A 22,185-nucleotide genomic window follows, 5' to 3' on the forward strand; every position below is an offset into this window, starting at 1 on the left:
AAGTGGAGATGAGAACGGCTCAGAGGGCACCGCCAACGCTAATACACGGCATTACTTTGCGGGTGAGGATGGTGAGTGAACTGTGTGTCATCTGGCTGGCAACTTGTGCTCCAAAGGAGACATAAAAAATATCAATAAAGTGTTCTGCCTCCGTCTTTCACCTGCAAGGCAGTGGTGCTACTAAAATCAAAAGGTGTTGATGGTGTCCTAAGTGGAGACCCGCAGTCGTTCTCTCCAAGTGCCTACAATGTGAAAGGGCTCGAACTCATAATATCGGAGTGAGGAATTAGGTACCGCACCTTTGGCATTCAGATCCCCCCCCCCCGCCCCGGGCAGTGACGTAGTCTCCTGGTGGCTAATTAATCTGTCATCCAGCAGAGGGAATCGTAGAGAGAGAACGTTCCTTGTGAAGAGAACGGGAAAGACCTTGCGCAAGCAGCAGCCGGCTCTTCAAGGTGGCTCTTGACGGAGAGCAAAACGTGGCTCCATCTGAAGCACTGAAGCACGTGGTACAGGACACCAGTCCCTCTGACAGAAGAGGAGACTGGAAAAGTAAGGGAGGGGGAGCTTCGAGTGCTACGGTAGGCAGGGGGGTGGCTCCTTCAGGATTCTGAGAAAGGAAGGGACAGGGGTCGGAGGGAGGCCCCGGCACCACAAGCAGAGAACAGGTTGCCGAGTCCTACGGTCCGGTCTGAATCGCAGCCCAGCCCCTCCACGGGCACGGGGCCGGCACCTTACTCCTTGAGCTTCACCTCCCCCAGCTGTACAAAGCGTTTTCTTCCTTTCTGGAGAATGAGGTGAGGGGATGCGCGTCAAGTGCCCAGCGTCCTTGATTCCCGGTCGGGCCTCACCAGGGAGGGTTTCGCCGTGACGGCGGCGCGCGAGGCGGGAGGCGGGAGCCGGGCCGGAGGAGGACGCTTGGCGACACTGGCGGCGGAGCGAGGGGCCGGGAAACCCGCGGGGAAGGGCCACGAAGGGTGTGGTCTGCGGAGGCTGGGCCGACGACGACGGAGCCACAGAGAGGATGAAGTCCGCGATGATCTGGAGGATCCCCCGTTACCGTTACCGGCGGAAGGACCAAGAAGGCAGAGTCCGAGAGGCCAGCGTGGTGCGAGGGACGAAGGCCGGCTCCGGACGGCGGTGGGAGCGCGCCGTCTGCTCTGGCCTCGCCCAGGGACTCGCGAGTCTGGACCTCCGGTAACTACCCTCCGGGGGCAGGTCTTCTGTCTAAGCAACTGTCTGTCTGTCTTTTTTTATTTATTTATTTATTTTTTTTTAAATTTTTTTTTTCAACGTTTATTTATTTTTGGGACAGAGAGAGACAGAGCATGAACGGGGGAGGGGCAGAGAGAGAGGGAGACACAGAATCTGAAACAGGCTCCAGGCTCCGAGCCATCAGCCCAGAGCCCGACGCGGGGCTCGAACTCACGGACCGCGAGATCGTGACCTGGCTGAAGTCGGACGCTTAACCGACTGCGCCACCCAGGCGCCCCTGTCTGTCTGTCTTTTAATGAGATAGCTCCTGTTCCGTGTTTTGTGCCACGTCTGCCGACTGGGACTGGCGTCGCCTCCCACCGCCCCGCCGCATTTCCGGGGCTCCACAGGCCACCCGGCCGAGGCCACGGCCCGAGCGCGGCACACCAGGCCCCCCGCTTCCCTCCCGCCACCGCGGCCACGCTGTCGCGGTGAACGACTTTTTGGCGGAAACCCACCGTGGGAACAGAGCCTCGAATTCTTACCCTAAACCCACGGTAACTATGGAGAACGACTGGCAACGACGGGCGGGCGCCGAGCCACACTGCGGAAGTTGGCCCCGGGCACACCTCGCGCGCTGCGGTCTGAAGCTCTCCTCTCAGGGCACAGACGGGCCCGCGGTCACGACGACGGATTCGGGCCAAGTGAAGGAAACTGGGGAGGCTCAGGGGGCACGGGAGCAGATGGGGGCACGACGGAGGGCGAGCGGCCCCTCCTCCCTCGACGCCCACCGCCCCCCCCCCCCCCCCCCCTCGCCCGGGTGCCGGACGCCGCGCCTCTCCACGACGCCCGACAGGCCGGGTCTCCACGGGGGTCGTGCTTTACGGCTGCCTTCTCATGGCCTGCGGTGCCCCCTCGGAACGCGGCAGCCCCCACGGCCCAGCTGCAGTCACCCCTTCTTCGAGCCCCGCCCGGCTTACTTTTACGGCAGCGGGTGCCTGGTGACTCGCGGCCACGGGGCGGCCTCTCCCTGTCCCGCCAGGACAGCGGGCGGGACGTGGCCTCCCCACGCCCGGGGCAGCGCACCGGGTGGCAGGGCGGGAGCTCGGAACGACAGGGCGACTCTGCGGCGAGTCGGGGCTCTGAGGCCAGGGGTGCCGGGCGCCGACCACCCACTCCGCTCCCCTCCCTGTCCCCATGCTCAGCCCCGTTCGTTCCTTCCGGCGACGCGGCGGCTGCCTGTATCCGAGAGGCCTGTAGCCCAGAGCGGGGGGGACGTGCGACTGAGCGGCCTCGAGGGCGAACGGATGCAGGGGCGGAGCGTCCCTGGACCCGCCCACCAAGTCCTGAAGCCCGCGCTGGCCGCCAGGCTGGCGGCGGTGCAGGCGGCCCAGGTGAGGGGCGTGCAGGCCCTGCGAGCGTGCGTCCGTCCCAGCGGGCGGCCACGCCACACAGCAGGACCTTCTGTCCCCGGCGCTTCTCTCTGGAGTGCAATGCTGGTGGTGCCGGGGGTGAGGGTGGGGATCTGGATGCCGCGTAGTGACTTCTGCATCCCAGGCGGTGGTCAGAGGGCTTGCGGGCAGAGGACCTGGGGTCACTGGGTCTAGGGCACTTTCCCGGTGTGTGTATTTGGGGGGGTGGGTGGAGGGAGAAAGTCTTAAGGAAGCAAACATAAACTTTCTGCACACACGTGAGTCTTTCTCATTAGACTACAGAAAACCACACTAAAGCTCCAAGCCGTCTCTACCCGGAGTCCTGGGAGCAGCCGCCAGACCATGACGCCCAACAACTACCTTCAGCAACGGCTGAAATGCTCCAATGCCCCTGGTAAGGAAGGAAGGTACGTGCGAGCCCTCGGTCTTCAAGGCGGCCAAAGCGGCAGGAGCTGCAGACTTCAGCGAACACTGACCCGCCACAGCCTGGCACCAATGGCATTTCTCTCCGTCACATTTCGGCCGTGGCTCCTGAGCCAAAAGGAGTGAGATACAGTAAAATAAAGGTGCCTGGGCCTCCTGCCCACGGCAAAGCCCTGAAAACGACACTCTTCCCCTCAAAGACCCACTGAAGAATGTTTACCGGGGAGAATTCTTACGGTCTGATCTGGCTATTGCCATAAAAATCAGTAAGAGGGGAAAAAAGCAACAACAAAGGCCAATGGTGGCTATGTACAAATGCACAATTTACAGGAGTCTAGTGAGAAAGGGATCCCGTCGAAAGAATGCTAAACTTCCCCAAGAGGTAGCGGGATAAAGTGGTCTGGACGCAGGTAAGGACCTTCATCCACTGAATGATCTCTGGGTTGCCATCGTAAACACTCGGAACACCATCCTGACTGAGGGGCACCATGAGAAAGATTTCAACAGTGACAGTGTCACCAGCATGGGTTAGTGTTTACTAATCACTGTGGAAACAAGATGGTGCTAGGCACTGGGGTCAGCTGACTCAGACTTCCAGGGGTAAGTGGGGTACACCGGGAGGCCTGTGGCAGGAGGGAAAGCCTAAGGGGTGTGGAGCGAAAATATCTGGGCGAATGAAGGTCCTAGCTTTACTAACCGTCGAGCTCAACGACCTTTGAGCCACTTGTTTACCCTCTTCCAACCTCAGTTTTCTCATCCGTACAATGGGAGTAAGTTTTCACATGTCATGTCTCCAGAGGCGTTCTTGCTCTTCTGCCTCTCACATCCCCTGTCCAGCTCCTCAGCAAACCGCGACTCTCGCTTCGGAAAGCATCCAGAACCTGCTCAGTTCCCACTGCTCTCCCGCGAGCTCACTCCAGCAGCCCCTCGCCACGTGCTAGGATTCTCACCAAAGAAGCCACAACCATCCTGTCACTCCACTGCTCCAAGCCGTCGGGGGGAAGCCCAAGTCCCCGAAGATGGCCTCCTACCCCAAACGCACTCTGCGCCTCCCAGCCCTGTCACCGGCTGTGGCTCTGCTGGCTGCCCACTTCGTAGCCAGGGTCTCCCTCCTCGGGGTTTGCTGTGCCCTGCACCTGGCATCCTCACGCAAGCACTCAGGCAAGTCCTTCCCTGACCGGCGCACTCAAAACCTCCACTCTCTCCAGCCCCGATCTGCTTTCCCGATTCATTTTTCTGCACAGCATTTCTCACCATCTAACACGCTTTGTCTGCTGTCTGTGTCTCCAACTAAAACGTAAGCTACGTGAAGGCAGTGATTTCGTCTGCTTTGTTCTTAACTGTATTTCTAGTATCTGGACCACTGCCTGGCACACACAGGCACTCACTAAGTATTCGCTGGATGGACGGACAGACAGACGGACAGACGGATGGATGGAAATACACCAACATACAGTCTAAGAGCAGGCCTTTGGGTCAGACAGACTTGGCTTCAAGTAACAGTGCTGCATAAAAATGATTTGGTTTCTTTTTTAATAGTTTCGAGTCCTTGGTAAAGTTTCTTTCTCATTTTTTCCACCCACCCAAACGGTCAGAGAAAGACAGTAATACCCATCTCACAGGGTCGTTTGTCAATCCTCAACAAGTTGCTGTTATTACCTTGCTGTGAGCCTCAAGTGAAATGGTGATGTAGGAAAGCCTTCTGTAAACTGAAAAGTATTACAGAAGTACCAGGTTCTTCACCTCGGCCTCACAGGCACAGGGTTATTGCTTGGCGGGACTCAGCTCATACAATCCTCATGGCCATGCCGTGTGGCAGGTACTAATCTCCCCAACTTCCAGACAAGCGAACTCAAGTCCCAATAAGACATGGTGTGTGCAGTGGGGACCAAGCCAACGTCATCAGCTCCCACTCACTGGTGTTACCACCCCTGCCAGGACTACCTCTGTTATCAGTGACGAGACAAAAATACTGGACAGATAGTAAAAATGGCTTCCCACCCCAATTTCAGTACTTCTAAATCATTCTGGAGCATGGCAAGGTTCACCCAGCCCCTGCTCCTCGTGACTACCTTTTCTTCCCACTCCTGATCCCAGTCCCCACCTGGGTCTGCAATGATCTGATTTTGTTTTATCCTTTTCCTTTCCTGACCTGCAAGTCCCTTCTAAGTCGATGACTCCTGTTTCTGTCCTATAATTTACGCACATCTTATGGAGTTGGATTTTTCAATGTCTGCTGTCCAGATGGGAGGGATTTTAGTCCTACAGTTCGATGCTGTATCTGTGCACACGTACTGTATTTACATGCGTGTTTCCCTTTGGAGACCCTAACTTCCTTTAGGGAAGGAACAGAGTCTATTTTTGTATCCCTGGCACCTAGCGTAATACCTGGCAGAGAAAAGGCACTCAAAAATTGTTTAACCGAACTGCAATTTGCTGACGAGTAAACTAAGGTTCCAAGAACTTTTAACTATTTAACTGGGCTACCCGGAGTCGGGTCCGAAGCAAGGTACACACGCTGGGCTTCCTGATTTCCATCCCCACCAGCCATCCTATGTATCACTTCCAAGAACAACTTCTTTTTTTGTTGGTACCTTTTTTTTCCTTCCTTCCTTCCTTCCTTCCTTCCTTCCTTCCTTCCTTCCTTCCTTCCTTCCTCTTTCTTTCTCTCTCTCTCTTTCTGTCTTTAATGTTTTATTTATTTTTTGAGAGACAGAGCATGACCACAGGAGGAGCAGACAGAGAGGGAGGCACAGAATCCACGGGAGGCTCCAGGCTCTGAGCTGTCTGCACAGAGCCCGATGTGGGGCTCGAACTCACAAACTGTGAGATCGTGACCTGAGCCAAAGTTGGATGCTTAACCGACTGAGCCACCAAGGCGCCCCTCTTTCTTTAAGTATAGTCGACACACGATGTTACTTAAGTGCGAGGTGTGCGACAGCCATTCGACAGCACCGTGCTGTGCTTGCACGTGTAGCTACCATCTGCTCCCACACAGCACTATCACAGCATCACGATATTCCTTATGCTGTACCTTTTATTCCCATGACTCACCCAAGGTAAACTTCTGGAAGCACTGGTTTCATCACGTTCACTAGAAACCACACAGGACTTAACAACTGCATCCTGACAAAACTCTCCCGTGATCTGGCCCCACTCTGCATAAGCCACCTCGTCTCTCACTGTGCACCAAAGCCCCCGGCCACCTCGCCGGGCGGGCCTGTGCACAGACAGGTCTGCACCACCGCCCAAATGGACCGCAGGTTTCTTCATGCTGTGGGAGCACCTCCTCACCAAGTGAACGTGGTCTCATTTAACTTACCGCCTTCAAAATCTTCAACTACAGATGAAGGTTAGTCATCATGGCTGTCTATTTAGGGGAATTTTGCATGATGTGGAGCTGCTATAAATTCTCAACATGTACCTCAGCACCATTAGGAGAAATAAATATGTTCTAGTAATAAGAGTACATTCAGTGTCTTCCTTTCTCCCTTTCTATTGTGGTAAGAAACCACGTACCATTATATTAGCCATCTTGGCCATTTTAAGGGTACAGTTCAATATTATTAAGTGTATTCACATTGTTGTAAACAGATCTCCAGAACTTTTTCATCTTGCAAAACCGCAACCTTATACCCACTAATAACGGATTCTCCCCCCTTCCTTGGCAGCCACCTTCCCACTTTCTGTTTCTTTGATTTGGACTACTTTAGATACTTCGTCGTAAGTGGAGTCACACACTATTGGCCCTTTTGTAACTTGCTTAATTTCACTTAGCACAATGTCCACAGGGTTCATCCGTGTAGTGGAACGTATCAGAACTTCCTTCCTTTTGAAGGTGGAACAATATTCCATTGTACACATACACTGTGTTTTCTACACCCGTGCACCTACTGAGGGACACTTGGGTCGCTCCCAGCTCTTGGCTCTTGTAAGTAATGCTGCAATGAGCGTGGGTATGCAAATGTCTCTTTGAGATACTGCTTTGACTTCTTCTGGATATATACCCAGAAGTGGGATTGCTGGGTTAGGCGGTAATTCCATTTTAACCTTTTTCGGAACTTCCATCCTGTTTTCCACAGTGGCTGTACCACTGTATATTCTCAACAACAGTGCACGGGGTTCCAGTTTCCCCACATCCTTGCCAAATGTATCTCTTCTGTTGAATATATAGGTGTGGAAAAGCCATTTTTTGAAAACAATCTTGTAAGCACACAGCAAAGACTGTTGAGAATGAAAATTGCTTTTAAAACCCCAAAGCCCACGGGGCGCCTGGGTGGCTCCGTCGCTTCCGTGTCTGGCTCTGGGTTTCCGCTCAGGTATGATCTCACGGTTCGTGGGTTCGAGCCCTGCGTTGGGTTCTGCGCTGACAGCAAGGAGCCTGCTTGGGATTCTCTGTCTCTCTCTCTCTCTCTCTCTGCCCCGCCCTGCTCAGGTTCTCTCTCCTTCTCAAAATAAATAAACATTTAAAAAATCATTTAAAACCCCAAAGCCCTAGATATAATACGAGAGCAGAGACGGGGTGTTCTCATTCCACAGCACTTCTTACAGGTGTGGTCAAACCGAAGGAGAACCTCCTTTATCACCTAAAAGCTCCGCATACAGAGTTTTGGCACATACCTCTGGCCAGGGTCAATTCTGAAACAGCCACACGCCTCTTTCCGTAGAGTAAATATATGTAAATATTCTAAACCTGCATAAAATGATTTTTTAACGTTCTTGTTGAATCGTCAGCATCCTTCTGGAAAGGCTGCTGTTATCTGGGGTCACCGAGGCACCGCACGTGGGCCCCCTCCTTCCCGTGGCCCCGCTTATACAGTCAGATCTTCGGATACAGCTCTGAATTCTCTCCCCTCCAAACGCCTGCTTACTTCCTGAAGGAACTGGTCACCTCTCCAGGCGGCAGCAGCTGCCTGAGGAAAAATCCCCGGGCCACATTTGCAGCCTGGCCAGAGGCAGCTTCAGGAACAACCGGACAGAGCCACATGGTCATAGAGCACAGACTATTTTTAAGTCAGCAGGACCGTCGCAAATACAATTAGAGACGATACAATTAGGGATGACATAAGATTTTTTTTGAAAAAAGGCCAACAATAAACAGCTTCCACATTCCTCAGGAAAACATTCCTCTGTCTGAACTCAGACTTTACGCTGGTGAAGGGACGAAACCTGGCCACCGACTCCAAAGGTGAATTTGTTATGACGGGAAATATCAAACATCACCAACAATGGTAAACTTTACTTTGTAACATGTACCAAAGGATAAGGATTTCCCACAGGAGTCTGATTTATACACACAGAAAACAGGCCTGTGTCCTGGTAGGAGCCTTTGTCGGGACCCGCAACATGTCTGCTCCCACTTGGCTTACTTTTACGTGTTTAAGGACTTTTGAGCAGAGTGATGAATTGCCAATTGGTCGGGGAGTCCAAAGACCTTGGTTCGGGTCCAGCAAGACCACACAGAAAAAGGCCCTGAGCTCTCTGAGTCTTCGCTTTCTCTTCTGCAACTGAGAAAAATGGCACCCCTCTTGTGTCTCACGGGTTCGTGGGGAGGGCAGATGGCGGGGAGCAGGTGAAGGGTTTTGTCAAATAAAAGGAAGGGAAGAACGAACACAGCGGGCTTCACAGTGAGGCACGTGGCATGGAGTCATTCGCACGTTAGCGGTCGTCACGATGTCCTGACTCCCAACACGGAGTACCTACCGGGCGTCCCTCTTCTGCCCGTGCGGCTGCTCCGTGAGGATTTCCCCTCACCAAACCGGACTGACTGCAGGGAAATTCCTGCACTTAGAATCATCTGTTACAAACATATATTTTAGCAAACCTCCTGCTGGTCACTCAGACTTCCTCAGGTTTGAGATAAGCCAGTCTCACTTCCCATGTTAGAAACGGAAACGGCCAACACAAGGGAGGCAGCCGGGCAGGCAGCTTGCGCTCAGCTCGGGGCTGTGAGCAGCTCTTACAAAGCCACTGCTGTTTGGGCCAAAAGCCTGAGCACCCGGAGTGACTCTCGAGCCACAGAGATGCACACAGAGGAAATGACCTAGGCCCCGGGGGCCCTGGCCTTTCAACGCCAAAACATGGCACACCACTTCCAGGGCCATTCGTCTTCAGTGGCCCCCACACACCCAGCGAGGATGGCACCCAATCACATGGGGAATGTGTATTAGAACCAAGTTCTCAAGGAGAGTGGAGCTGTTTGCCGAGAATCCATTTCGAAAAGCACACTGAGTGATTCTGACGTCTGGCTAAATGTGGGACCCACGGGAATTAAGCCCAGACTTACTTAAACCCGCACGCAGAGATCTGCTCCAGGACATATGTGTTCTGTTGCCTATCCACACAGCAAGACACGATTTGGAGGGCAACGGGCTCGGATCTCACTGGTTGTGAAAACCTCTGCTTTGGCTACTTTGTACCCCTGAATGTTCCCTGTATTGACAAAAAAGGACAAAATCCCTTTGTCCGTGCTGACCTCTCCACCTGGAACAGCATTCCCACCCAAAGAGCCGATCGAATTTGGACTCATCCTTTGAGGCTGCTCGGCTCCCACTTCTTGGTGATGGGTTCCAAGACTTTTTTCCTATTATCCCCTGACCCCCGCAGTAAGTCTCTGCCTGTGATACTCCAGAAGCACGGTAGCTCACCTCTTAAAATATTCATCACGTTTACACAGTTGTATTTTAGCTGTTTAGCTACAATACTCTAGTTTGCTGTTCACGTGTCTACCCCTGCCCAACCCCTATCCCAGGGAACTTTCTTTAGGGAAAAGAAACATGCATACTAGTCAGTGTCACGTGACTGGATGAAAGCCTTGAAACATCTTTCATATCTAGAATTTAGAATGTTATTGTCATGAAAGTCACTTTTGTGCCTAATCTAGACTTGGAACCCATTTTCCATAAATAGTATTTTTGAGCCTTTTAAACATATCGACAGGAAGATCAAACAGGATCCCAGAAACGGACATGCTGGCCTTCACTGCAAACCTTTTATAACGTCTGTGGGTCTTTCGAAAATAATTCTCCCAGCATACAGCTCTCTGTGTGGATTCAGCTTGGGACCACTGCTGACTTCTGCTGCCCAGGATGGTGACGGGAATAAGTCACACCACAACGGAGCTTCATTTACACCAAACCCCCGACAGTGGATTTTGTTTCTACCAACGGTTTTGTGAATTTTGCTTTAAACTACCCGTGAATCCTCCTGCCGCTTCTCAATCTAAAGTCAAAACTTGCCCTAGAGGTGTGTCACATATGCCCTATCTCATTAAGAAAAAAGTCCGCCTGTGCTCATCCGTAAAGTGGGTATTTAGAGCCTCAGATACGAGGGTCTGGGCCAAGACGACGCCCCCGACGTCTCCCCTCCACTCTCTCCTGAGAACACAGTGGCTGGAGAGTCCTCGGCTTCCGCCTGTCCTGGAAGCTCGCCCTCTGTCCTGTCTCCAATCCAGATGTGGGACTCAGGCTCCGCGTTTCTCACCGTCTCGCCGCGACCCCTCAGCTTTTACTTCTGGCTTGTCCCCGGGAGTCCTCTTAGCCAGCTGCCGCTTCTCTTGGGGTTTCTGGTTCTGACCAGGGCTCCCCACGCTGCCACCTGTGGACCCGTCCTGGGCTCCTCTCCCCCACTTGGCTACCTACCCCCCCAACAGCTCTCTGGGCTAGGTCTCACCACCCCTGCCAGCTCCTGACGGCTGCTTCTTGGCTGGCTGCACAAATCCTGAGCAGGAACCTGCCTGGTTTCACCACATCCTTGGAATGAACTCTTAGCGTGTACCAGGCACTGCGCTAAACACTTACTATGAATCATCTCACTCAAGCCTGGTAAGCATCTTGGAATTATTACTGTTCATTTATAGAGCAGGAAATTGTGGCTCAAAGAGGTTAAGTAACTGCTCCCAAATGGTGGGGCTGGAATTCAAACCCAGGTCTGTCTGGCTCTAAAACAATCTTGCTACATACCTGCCACAGTCCTGGCCTCACTTAGCTCACGTGGACAGGACCACGACCTGGTGGCCCATCCTCCCCGGCACCCACCTTCCCCCTGCCTGTCCCCGGCAGGAGCTTCCTCCAGAGAGGAGAGTCATCAGGCTGTCCCTCAGGGTCCCCCTGCCCCTCCCCTGGCCCCTGCCCAATCAGGGTGCTCAAATAAAATAGAACCCACAATTTAGCAAACTCCATACTTTATCTTATGCTGGCATATCATTTAAAGTTGACTAAATACTGTGTTTTCTATCATTTCCTGCACACACACACACACACACACACACACACACACACGCGCGCGCATAGTATTCTGAGTATATGAAGAAGTCTTTGGAACACTGAACCAGTAAACATTCAGAGCAGGAAAAGAGACAATTTCTACAGAACTGGCCTTCCCAGTTAGAGAGAGTTCCTTCCTTTTCTTTGCAGTCAGGCTCGTCAAAGGAACAGAGCCACCTGTGGAGGTAGGGCAGGAGCGAGGGAGCCCCAAAGGAACATAGGCGGGGGGCAGGGTGCAGAGCCTTGCACAGAAGATTCTGCCCCGCTGCCTCTCTTCAGCTACATGGAGAGCATTCCACCCAAAGCGAGAGGCTGGGTCAGGCCTTCCCTTGGCCTTTGCATGAGTGTGGGAAGAAGGGCTGGGAATCTTGCCCGGGGAGTGGAGGAATGCTGGGAGGAGGAGCAGGGGACAGCAGGGGCTCCCATCACTGACCGCCCGGCCGCCTCTGCTCTCCCACGCGATGGCTTGGCTGGCTTGGCTGGAACAAACACACAGATGCACCCACTGGTGCTCAGGACGAGGGGGGGGGCCAGCTCCCCTCTGGTGTCTACTCCAGCCTCCGTTGGGCCATGTCAAGCATGGGACCGTGGTGCCCGGCCGCTCAAGCTGACAAGCACAGCCAACTGGTAGGCAGGTCTGTGCTCGGAATGCAGTGATCAGTGGGCAGCTTTTTGGTGAAATGGACTACACGGTTGGTCTTGTTTTTTTTTAATCTCCAGATATAGAAGCCATAACCACATCCCTGTCTGCTCTGAGCCAACACAGAAAACCCATCACAACGAGACGAAGCACAAACTCCAATGGTCTTGCCCCAGCGAGGCCCGAGGCTGCCTTCGAGCTGTCAACCACAATTCTTCCATTCCATGCTGAGTTACTGGCATTGATTTCAGGCAAAAACAGAGGCAAGACTTTCAAAAGCATCCTATTGTATCCACATTGTAGCAGATGGCTAAAATTCTTAGTTTTTTCTTACTCCTTTTAAAGACTACAATCTGTAACTTTCTAGTGTGAGAGTACCACAGTTCCTTCACATTTAAGTAGGAACTGCTTTAGTTGACAACATTCACAAAAATACCAAAAAGAGGGAGAACAGTGCAGTCACAGAACATGGGGCATTATCACTTTTGAAAACAGTAAACAGTCTTTCTCAGAAATCAATTCGTAGCCTTACACGCCCCAAGTTAGCAAGGAACATTTTTACAGACAGCCCAACAATAAGCTCCCAATTTCACGTAATACGAGCAAAAACCAGAACGATAAAAACCAGGCTATAACTCATACAGGACGCTTGCTTCTTTTTGTCTATTTCACACTAACTGCTATACCATAAACAAAGCCACTTTCTTTGATTTACTACATCCACAATTAAGAGTGCCCTCAGACGCTGCACTAGGACGAATGAGCTTTCACAGACACTCACACCGACAAGCAGCAGCAGAGAGAAAGCACTGTAACTTGGACAGAAACAGACTGGAATCAGCAACACTGGCACGATATAATAATTCATTCTGCGCACACATACCCATGTGAAGGCTTTCCAGACTCCAGAATCTTGCTATTTCCCCTCTAGCTACCATCCTTCTCTTTGAAAAACAGCCACATTCAGAGCGGGACTGGGGTGTGACTGAGCATCACGGAGAATCACACAGGCTCTCGGCTACGGAAACCGCAGAAATCGCTTATTCACTGCTTTGACGCTGTGCACACTCCCGGCTGGAGCCTGCCTAGAAGCGGACAGCTCGCTCACTGCTCAGGGCTGCTAAGGTCAGCGGCACCAGGCGGCCCGCGGACGTCAGGGAGGAAGTTCTAAACTCAAGCAAAGCCTCCACATACCAAACCCACACACACACTCAAAAGCCTAGCAGGTGTGGTCAAGGGCCGTCAATGAAGGTAGGAGAAGTGTGTTTGCTGCTTTTAATCACAATCCCAAAGCCCAAGTTGGACTTTCAGAGAGCTTTTATTTTTTTTTTAATTTTTTTTAACGTTTATTTATTTTTGAGACAGAGAGAGACAGAGCATGAACGGGGGAGGGGCAGAGAGAGGGAGACACAGAATCGGAAACAGGCTCCAGGCTCTGAGCTGTCAGCACAGAGCCCGACACGGGGCTCAAACTCATGGACTGTGAGATCATGACCTGAGCCGAAGTCGGCCACTTAACCGACTGAGCCACCCAGGCGCCCCTCAGAGAGCTTTTAAAAAGGTATCCATTTCACAGGGAAAAAAGCAGGGAGGTTGCTCAGTTAAAAAATGTAGTTAGCATTTTATAACAAAAATTTGAGTCATGATGTTAACTGTAATTGATGAAATCACATTAAAGGAAGAATTTTGCTCAAAAAATACATAGGTAAATATGTGTACACCCTACTATGTGAGAGTAATATGTACATCTTTCACTACATAAAATGTACGTCCTAAATAATGAAGAGAACTGCTTTTCTTGAAGCATCTCTCTAGATGACATACAGCTCATTTATTTCCCCGTACTCTTTGCCATCTTGCAAGTTATGTACAATGAGCAAGTCTTTCTTTTATTGTGAAACAATGATCGTTAACAAACAGTACATACACTTCCTTCAATTTCTTCATGACAGGAAGACACTGCTTTTTTAACTTGATGAACAATGAGATATAATATATGCAAAGTAGTGATCACATGGTCATCCCTCAATAAAAGGTGGTTAAAAAAAATAACAGTGCTTGTTAGTAAATGCATGTTTTACACTGATGGGGGTCAGAGAAGCTGGGTTTAAAATCTGCTCTACCAAACTACATGAGGAAAAGTTTCTAAGTCTCTAAAGAGTTCAGTTTCTGGTCTGTAGAATGGGTATAACTGGGGCGCCAGTAATCCCCTTAGGGTTACCGAGAACATCTTATAGAGTGCTGAGAACATTGCTGGCACTGCACTGGGAATTAGCAAATGTCACCAGTCATGCTGCCAGAACTCCAAAAGCCCGAGGTCTACCAAAAGGTGCTAGTCCCCACAGAATCCACAGCATGAACTCACCAGGCAAATAATGTGATTAGTTACATTATCCATGTTGACTGTGTGCCATACTGTAGACTGTTCTTAAGTATTTGTGGCTATTTATACTGACTCGATGCATCCCACCCTTAAATCCAGCTAAAGAAAATTTTCTGGGGAACTCACAGCTTCAATAATCCACAACAAAGGTGAAATGCATGCAAACACACACACACACACACACACACACACACACACACACACACACACACACACTCATAACACCAGATTGGCTTCAAATCTTCCCATTGCAAATATTTTTAGAAAATGATTTATGAGTGGGGTGCCTGGATGGCTCAATAGGTTGAGCGTCCCACTCTTGATTTTGGCTGAGATCATGATCTCATGGTTTGTGGGTTTGAGCCCCATGTCTGTCAGCGTGGAGCCTCCTTGGGAATCTCTGTCTCCCTCTTGCTCTCTGCCCTTCCCCCACTCATATTCTATCTCTCTCAAAATAAACAAATAAACATTTAAAAAAAATGATTTGAGAGAGTCAAATTTTTTAAAGGATTAATAAAGTAGCTCATGCAAAAGGGGCCTCTCCATTCTTTAAAAAGAAGGCACTAAATTAAATTACGAACTCAAGAGACTCTTTGCAATTGTTTTCCAGAACAGACCCTCTCTATAAGTAAATTTCCTATATGCCACAAGGAATACTAGTTGCATAGTATGGTTCACGAAAAAAAATTCTCTTTTCATAGTAACACATATTATTAACCCTCCCCAAAAATGTGCCAGGGCCTGGCTACTCGCATGTGGTCCATGGACCCATAGCACTGGCATGACCTGGCAGCTGGTTAGAAGGGAAGACTCTTGGGCCCCAGCCCTATCTGTGGAATCAGAATCTGCATTTTAACAAGGTCCGGGCCATTCCAATAAACATTCAGGTTTGAGAAGTGTTGTTTCGGGCAATTCAAGAAACTCTTTCCTCTGCGGCAACATCTTGAATGCTACTGTGCTTTTTAAAAAATCTATTCAGAAACTAATGACGCCCATGGAATGAATGGGTAGATGTGGTTTTAGTTAGAACAAAGAGGCAAAATGCTGAATAAGGAGATAGCGAGCGGTGAAAAGTTGGAATTAATTCTGATGGGTATCCCTTCTAACAAAGTTTAAATTCCAGCAGGAGGCAAATAAAATCCAGAGTGTTTTTGTTTCCTTAAATTTGGGGTTCATTTGTCTCGTTGGTTGGTTAAAATTACAAGCTGTCAAAAAGAAAAAGATCTCTTGGCTGTATTTCTTTGGTATTGTCCTAAGGGACTGTGTGCCCACTGTCACTTTTCACTGTACAGAGGACAGCTCTTATATCCCAAGGACTCTTTCCAAATCCAGAAATGGGGTCAAGGCACTACACTAAGATCCCTGGGAGTTTTCAGACCTTAAATTAAAGGCATTTATACTAAGTAAACTTACTTTACTGCACATTCAAAACAAAATAAAGACAAAAAGAAGGGAAAAAGTAAACAAACAAAAACTGTATTTAAATGAGGCATCTCATCAAAGGACACTGACCCAACAACCCTTCTAAGATATTTTTGGAAGAAGAAATACACAGGTTTGACTTTTAGCCTAACATTTTTTTTTTTAGTGATTAAAGCCTATATTTACAAGATCAATAAGAATACTACAACAAAGACCTTAAATATAGTTGAAAAAACTCTTAAACTCCACCCCTGTCCCAACACACCCATTAATTTATTCTCTTTGGATATGATTCCACTACATCACGTGATCAGGACTGAGACTTTACCAACATTGATTACTGGCAACCCTCAAAGAATTAAGCAAGGCATCAGTCCCACAAGGCAGTAGAGAAATTTAAATTATATATTAATATCAAATATTTAGAAATCAATGAAGATAAAACAAAAGTTGAAAACAGAAGGAATGTTCTGATGATTTTTGTTGTATGGATGTAGAAATAAAGGTGATTTTTGGCAAAGCCGTCTTAAGACCCATAGATATTCACACACACATACATACGTGAAAAGGAAATGCCATAAAACTGTCGGGGTAAATTAGTAGCGAGACCTCAAACTCACACCTGTGGTCTCCTCTTTGCTTCTCCAGGACTCTTTTCCAAGATTGACTCGATGGCTGTTAAGGTTCCATTTAGCTCTGAATTTCTGGTGTCTTTTTATTTTCAGTACTAGATGGTACAGATTTTCTTATGTGGCCACCTTCTGACTTGTACAGAAAGATGACCAGCATTGGTTTCGACTCAGAGGTTCCCAGCCGTTGCTTCACCAAGGCAGCTGCCGTCCTGCAGGTGCAGAGGTATTCTGAAACTAGGGACATCCCAGCAACTTTATGTCCCCCCCAAGGTTTAGATACGGCCCTATTACCAAGAGCTACAGGACAGGCACAAAATAGCAGGAGGCCCCAGAGGACAGAGTAACACTACCCTTCGGCACGACAACACTGTCAATTTTAGAAATGGGCTCAAGGATGGCTGCCACATCAGCCAAGAACCAAGAAAGTTCCTACGTCTGGCTGGACCGAGCTACGGTCCAAACTCCCGTATGAGCAACGACTACCCAGAATCAAGAGTAATGCAGCATGTGTTCTATGTACACACTCACTCGCTCTCCTCCACTGCTGATAGGGGGCTGCAGTTCCTAACGCTGGAAGGCGGGATTCCTTTACAGGAAATAATTTGCCCATTTGCTATCAGTTATTGAAACCAATGCTCCCTTGTCCACTAGCATATATAACCAAGTATCCAGAGTGATCCCTTTATTCTGAATGGATTAAAAACAAGAAATATTATTAATTTACAGAAGTTATGCTATTTTCCAGAGAAATATAAAAAAATATGACATCCAGCATAACATACAACATTTTCTAGAACATACTGATGTACAGCTCCAAACACTTTCAGTATGCTGTTTGCTCATGTACCGCTAAGGCAGGCTCAATTTAGATCTCATCGAAACATCATTCAGCAGCCAGACTCCTCACCACAGAAGGGGAGGACCCAGTCACACAGAGCACACAGGAAATGGAGCCTGAGTTACAACATGCTGGGTGAGAACCATTCAGTGCACACTGGAAAATACAGAGGAAGAAAACATGCCTCTCTTTGTGTCTTCAAAGCTAATGCTTTTTAATCTGGGGTAATGTAGACTTGAACACACAAGATGATGGAAAATTTGTTCTCAGTGGCTTAAATAAACCCTCCCATTTGCCTCTACTCCATGCCCCAACCTCTCCAAAAAAGACGCTGTTCCCAGCGTAAATGTTTATTACAACATTTGGACTCACTGAGAAACAAATAAAATATTGCCCTTTCTTTTTTTCTTTTCTTAAGTTTATTTATTTGAGAAAGAGAGAGAGAACCCACGCACGTGAGAGTGAGCAGGGGAGAGGCAGAAAGAGAGAGAGATAATCCCAGGCAGGCTCTGCGCTCTCACACGGGCTCGATCTCACAAGCCAAGAGATCATGACCTCAGCCGAAATCAAGAGTCAGATGCTTAACTAACCGAGCCATCCAGATGTCCCCAACAAATTGCCCTTTAAAAGTAAAGGTAACGTCTTAATTTTAAGACCTCTGCTTCTCCTGTCTTCTGGAAGCAGCATGTGGATTTTTCATCCTTCAGGACCTAGCACACATTTCAGGTCTTTTCTGTATTTACGTGTTTGTCTTCACATCCTTAAGACTGAGCATGTTTCAAACATTATAAGAGCAAAATAGATACTAGAGGAATTTCACTTTCTTCTTTTGTTTCAATAAAAGGCAATTATTAGGGCATGGTCTACATGCCCATTAAGTGTCAACACACAGGTATAATGTGCAGATAAAAAAATCATTTTTGTTTTGTTTTGTTTTGTGATGGAAAAGCACAGCACCAGGAGACAGGGAGGAGAATGGCAGGAATCTGGGCTTTCAAGGCAACCTGATCTGGTCTGAGTGCCAGCTACCCTGCTTACAACTGAAATCCTGCTTAGCTGAGTGAGGGAAAAAGTCCTGGATGGTTTTAAGCCTTGGATTCGTCTGGAAGAACAGGAACACGAACAGAGTACGGACCCGGTGTGGTTGTCGGCTAGATGTTTAGATTTCTTGGATCTCCTTCCGTGACTTTTAATATTCTTTTACTTTCAAAATCCAATTTCTGAAACCTGTATTAGACACATGCTATTTTGAGACATTTTACTTTTTCTTCATTCTAGAGACATTTAAACAAATCTAAGTTTTAGAACTGAGAATGTTTTTTTAACTGTTAAGATCATAACCATTTCAAGGGTTTGCTGGAAAAATGCTAGACACTTGATGTTTCGGAGACAGAGACTAGAACGCTATGTTCCTTAAAAAAAAGTCTTGATTATGGGCAATGATAAGGCATGAAATGCCAGCTCAGACAACTGTCACTGGAGCGAACGGCATCTCTAAAAACACGCAGGCGCTACGGTTCAAGGCACCGCTGTCCAAGTTTGTCCTACTTGTTCCTGTATACGGAATAATTTCTAAATTCCACTGACTGCGGAATCCACACTGTCTCACAGCATGGTCCGAAGAGAGTGATTTCAATGCGCTCAGTGTTAGCAGGCAGGAAAACATTTTTACTGTAAGTACGTGCCTACAGACAAGCGAGCTGAGTCATCTGGTTTCACAAATAAATACAAGCAGAGCCTAGTGTCCCCCGGTAGTAGAGTATAAAAGCAGGACGGGGAAGGGAAAAGAGGCCTGGACCAGACTCAGGACGTCCGCACCCGACAACCAAACTCGACACCACCAATACTCCAGCCTGCCCTCCCAAGAACTGTTCAAATTACTCTCAATAGGTGCTAAGCAAGCAAGATCTGATGCTGTATTTTCTCTCTGATTCATTATTGAAAGAAAACTTCTGAAAAGCAGATGCATAAAGAGATAATCCAAACAAGAAGAGATCAGACAAAAAAGGGTAATGGTGTGGTTATGATAATTTCAAGGCATCACACGCATCTTAACGCCAGCTATTTTCTTTTTTTCTTCTGCTTTAACGAAAAGCTCAGTGGAGTCTCTGAGTGATACTTTGGGACATCTTCAGATATTGCGTGAAATCTTGGGTCAAGAGAATCAACAGAAAAAAACTCAGCAGAGTTTTCTCTTTTGCTAATAACCGGAGTGTATGCCTTTGAAATTTGCTTAACCCACATTTGGATCATAATTAAACAGAATACGGTTCCATAAAGACTCCCAGTACTCTAGGGCTTTACTCTTGGACGAAGTGAGCTGTCTAAGGTTAAACTGCTGCCTAGTGCAGGTAAGTAAGTGACTCAGAAGTCTGGCTCTAGACATGGCCCGACAGTCCTCACTGCCATTGTCCTGTGTAAGGTCCTCTATTTCTTTGCATGAATGCTAGCTAAGATTTGCTGCATGTCTACTGTGCGCGGAGTCACTCTCACACATCTGTGGGGCACAGAACATTAATATTTCCTTTTACAAAAGAGGACATTAAGACTTTGAGGTTAAGGTCACATAGCTAGTCAACAGAGGACTGGGCTTCAAATCTGTTTTTGGACCTAAAGATCTGTGAATGAGAAAATGAACTTTCATAACAATTATTAGAATAACAAATTAGAAGCAGGATCAACAACAACAAACTAAGGCAAAGGAAAAAAATATATTTTCTTTGTTTTGACCAAGTAAAAGAATAAATCAAAGGGTTTTAGTAAGTTTACTAACTTCATCGCAGACTTTTCTAAAAAATTGCTTATTTTCCTACAACTTATTTAATTAAAAAAATCAAGAGTTAAAAATGGCATAAACCCTTATGCTTAAATTTCCTCTGCCTCCTTAATGTTGGGATATTACCCTCATAACCCTAAGTCAAAGAATGGAACTCGTGGTGCATATTTAATATTACTATTTCTTTCAGAAACATTTAGTAAAAATAAACACGGACACATCTGTATCAATGAGCTTTCAGATGCTGCGATGTAAAGCCAAAATAATCTTTTAATAAGGTAGCAAGACAAAAGTTCTTTTCATTAGCCCCGGCATTTAGGAGAAATGAGAAAGACAACAGATAAAATGCCTCTGCGCTAAAACTTAAAGTCTTGACGTCCCCCACAGCCTTGCAGGCACCCTCTCGCAGCATTCTGGCTCTGCCCTCCTGGTGAACTCAAGCTGCCTTTTTCAATCAAGGTCAACTCGGTCCTCCTTACCGCTAATCCAAGGGGTATTTTTCAGGGTATGCAACTTCACTCTGGATACATGCGACAGCGTTAACCACTCTGTCCCTGACGCCAGTCTTCCTCTGACATCTGGGACACCACTGACCTGTCCGGCCATTCCTTTCCTATCTTCTTTGTGGATTTTTTTTCCTTTACTGGTCCCCAAATGTTGCTGATCGTCTCCTCATTTTTCACACGCCCATCTCGGATGATAACATTGCCTCCCACAGCTTGAAGGACAGCCATTCATTTACTGCCGACTTTCACGTCTTTACTTCCCTCCTGGCTCCCCCTCCTCAGTATCAGACCTTCACGATGAAGGGCATGGTGAGGACATCACTTAGCTGTCCCACCTGTGCCTCCAACTCAACGTGTCCCCCCACGCATGTGCCCTTCTCCTATACTCCCCATCACCCTATACTCCTCAGCACCCAAAACATCCAACTGGCCTGACCTCCAGGTTTTCATTTCTCCAGGACTACGTTCATGTTCTGAGATCAGGGCTCAGGCCACTTGACCTAGCAACACACTCCAGAGGGGACACAGTCTAGCCAGCCCCTGCCTCTAAAAATGCCAATCTGATCACCTCACTCCACTTAAAACCCCAGTGGCTCCTACTTGCCCTTGGGCTAGTCTAATCCCCTCACCTGGAGGCCCTAATGGGCAGGTCCTTACCTCTGATCTCTAGTCTAGACTCCTCTCTCAACACTTCAATCCTTCCCTCACCTTTTGCCATAGCTGGGACACCTACTGAAGAGGTCCCCCCTCGCGAACGGTCGGACTGCACGAAAGCCCTAAGTCAAAAACACTACACATGCACTCATGCCATGAACTTGACTTAAAACACCTAAAAGTGCAATTGAATTCATCTTTGTTATCACAAAGGACCAGAGGTCTTGGTGTGTGATCATCTGACCGGAACTCCACATTCTTTCTTGCATAAGTCACAACGGAATGTGTCGACTGTGATTTCCAGTTTTGGTTTCTTCAAAGTACAGTAATAACCAGAGATGCCCGTGAAGACTTTTGAGTACAGATGTCTTGATTTTTCATGTTTTATAGCAATCAATTCTCATCTAATTCGGACAGGAAATAATTTTTTGGCAATTCACCTTTATTGAATCTCTACAAAGTATTCAATTTAGCTTTCATACATGTCTCTTCAGTCTTACATTTCATTTGTTTATATACCTAAGTTAGATCTAGAATTAAAATAATAAACACAGCTGCCTTAAGTGGGTTTGGAGGCATGCCCTTGACTCCTGGTAGGGAAATAACTCAAACAGTAGGCAGGAGTAGCCTAACAAAGCAAGCCCTCAGGGTCCTGCAGGCATCAGTCTGAATCTGAAGAACACCCGGAGTCTGAGAAGCCTGTGGATGGGGTGAGAAAGTTTCTGTTGGGCAACCCCAACCTCAGTTTCTCAAATGTGCTCTCCCTTCTCTGGCTTCCACCCTTCGCAAACGCTGTTCCCTCTGCCTGGAATATACCTTCCCCGACAACAAACCTAATCTAACTCCCATTCACCCTTCACACGTTGTTACCTGCAGGGCTCCCAGAACCTGGGCAAGTCCTAGAAGCCCCTGCCTAACTATCAGTTTTCTCTTTTAGAGACTAGCTAGCTAATTGCTGGAACAGAAAAAGAAACATTCTGAGTATGACCCCCACCCCACCAGGACTGCGGCTGCGCACAT

General features: G+C 48.3%; 1 protein-coding gene across 13 annotated transcripts in view; it reads right to left on the bottom strand.

Moving 5' to 3' along the window:
* SPATA13 (spermatogenesis associated 13) overlaps positions 1 to 22,185 on the bottom strand; it is a 350,239-nt gene that overhangs the window by 23,420 nt on the left and 304,634 nt on the right. The window contains exons 1-2 of one of the 13 annotated variants that reach the window (XM_047874326.1): positions 12,838 to 13,060; positions 2,988 to 3,158 (exon numbers count right to left, since the gene is read on the bottom strand). The exons of 7 other annotated variants lie outside the window; for them this stretch is intronic. In XM_047874326.1, the coding sequence (XP_047730282.1) occupies positions 2,988 to 3,129 (142 nt within the window). In that variant the 5' untranslated portion in view covers positions 3,130 to 3,158; positions 12,838 to 13,060. Of the gene's footprint in view, positions 1 to 426; positions 636 to 1,739; positions 1,993 to 2,987; positions 3,159 to 3,747; positions 5,668 to 12,837; positions 13,061 to 16,381; positions 16,464 to 22,185 lie in introns of those variants that run through there. 5 more of the 13 variants (XM_047874243.1, XM_047874749.1, XM_047874404.1 and 2 more) reach the window with 5 other exon arrangements.

This window comes from Prionailurus viverrinus, chromosome A1 (genome assembly GCF_022837055.1).
Source record: "Prionailurus viverrinus isolate Anna chromosome A1, UM_Priviv_1.0, whole genome shotgun sequence".
Taxonomy (NCBI): Eukaryota; Metazoa; Chordata; class Mammalia; order Carnivora; family Felidae; genus Prionailurus; species Prionailurus viverrinus.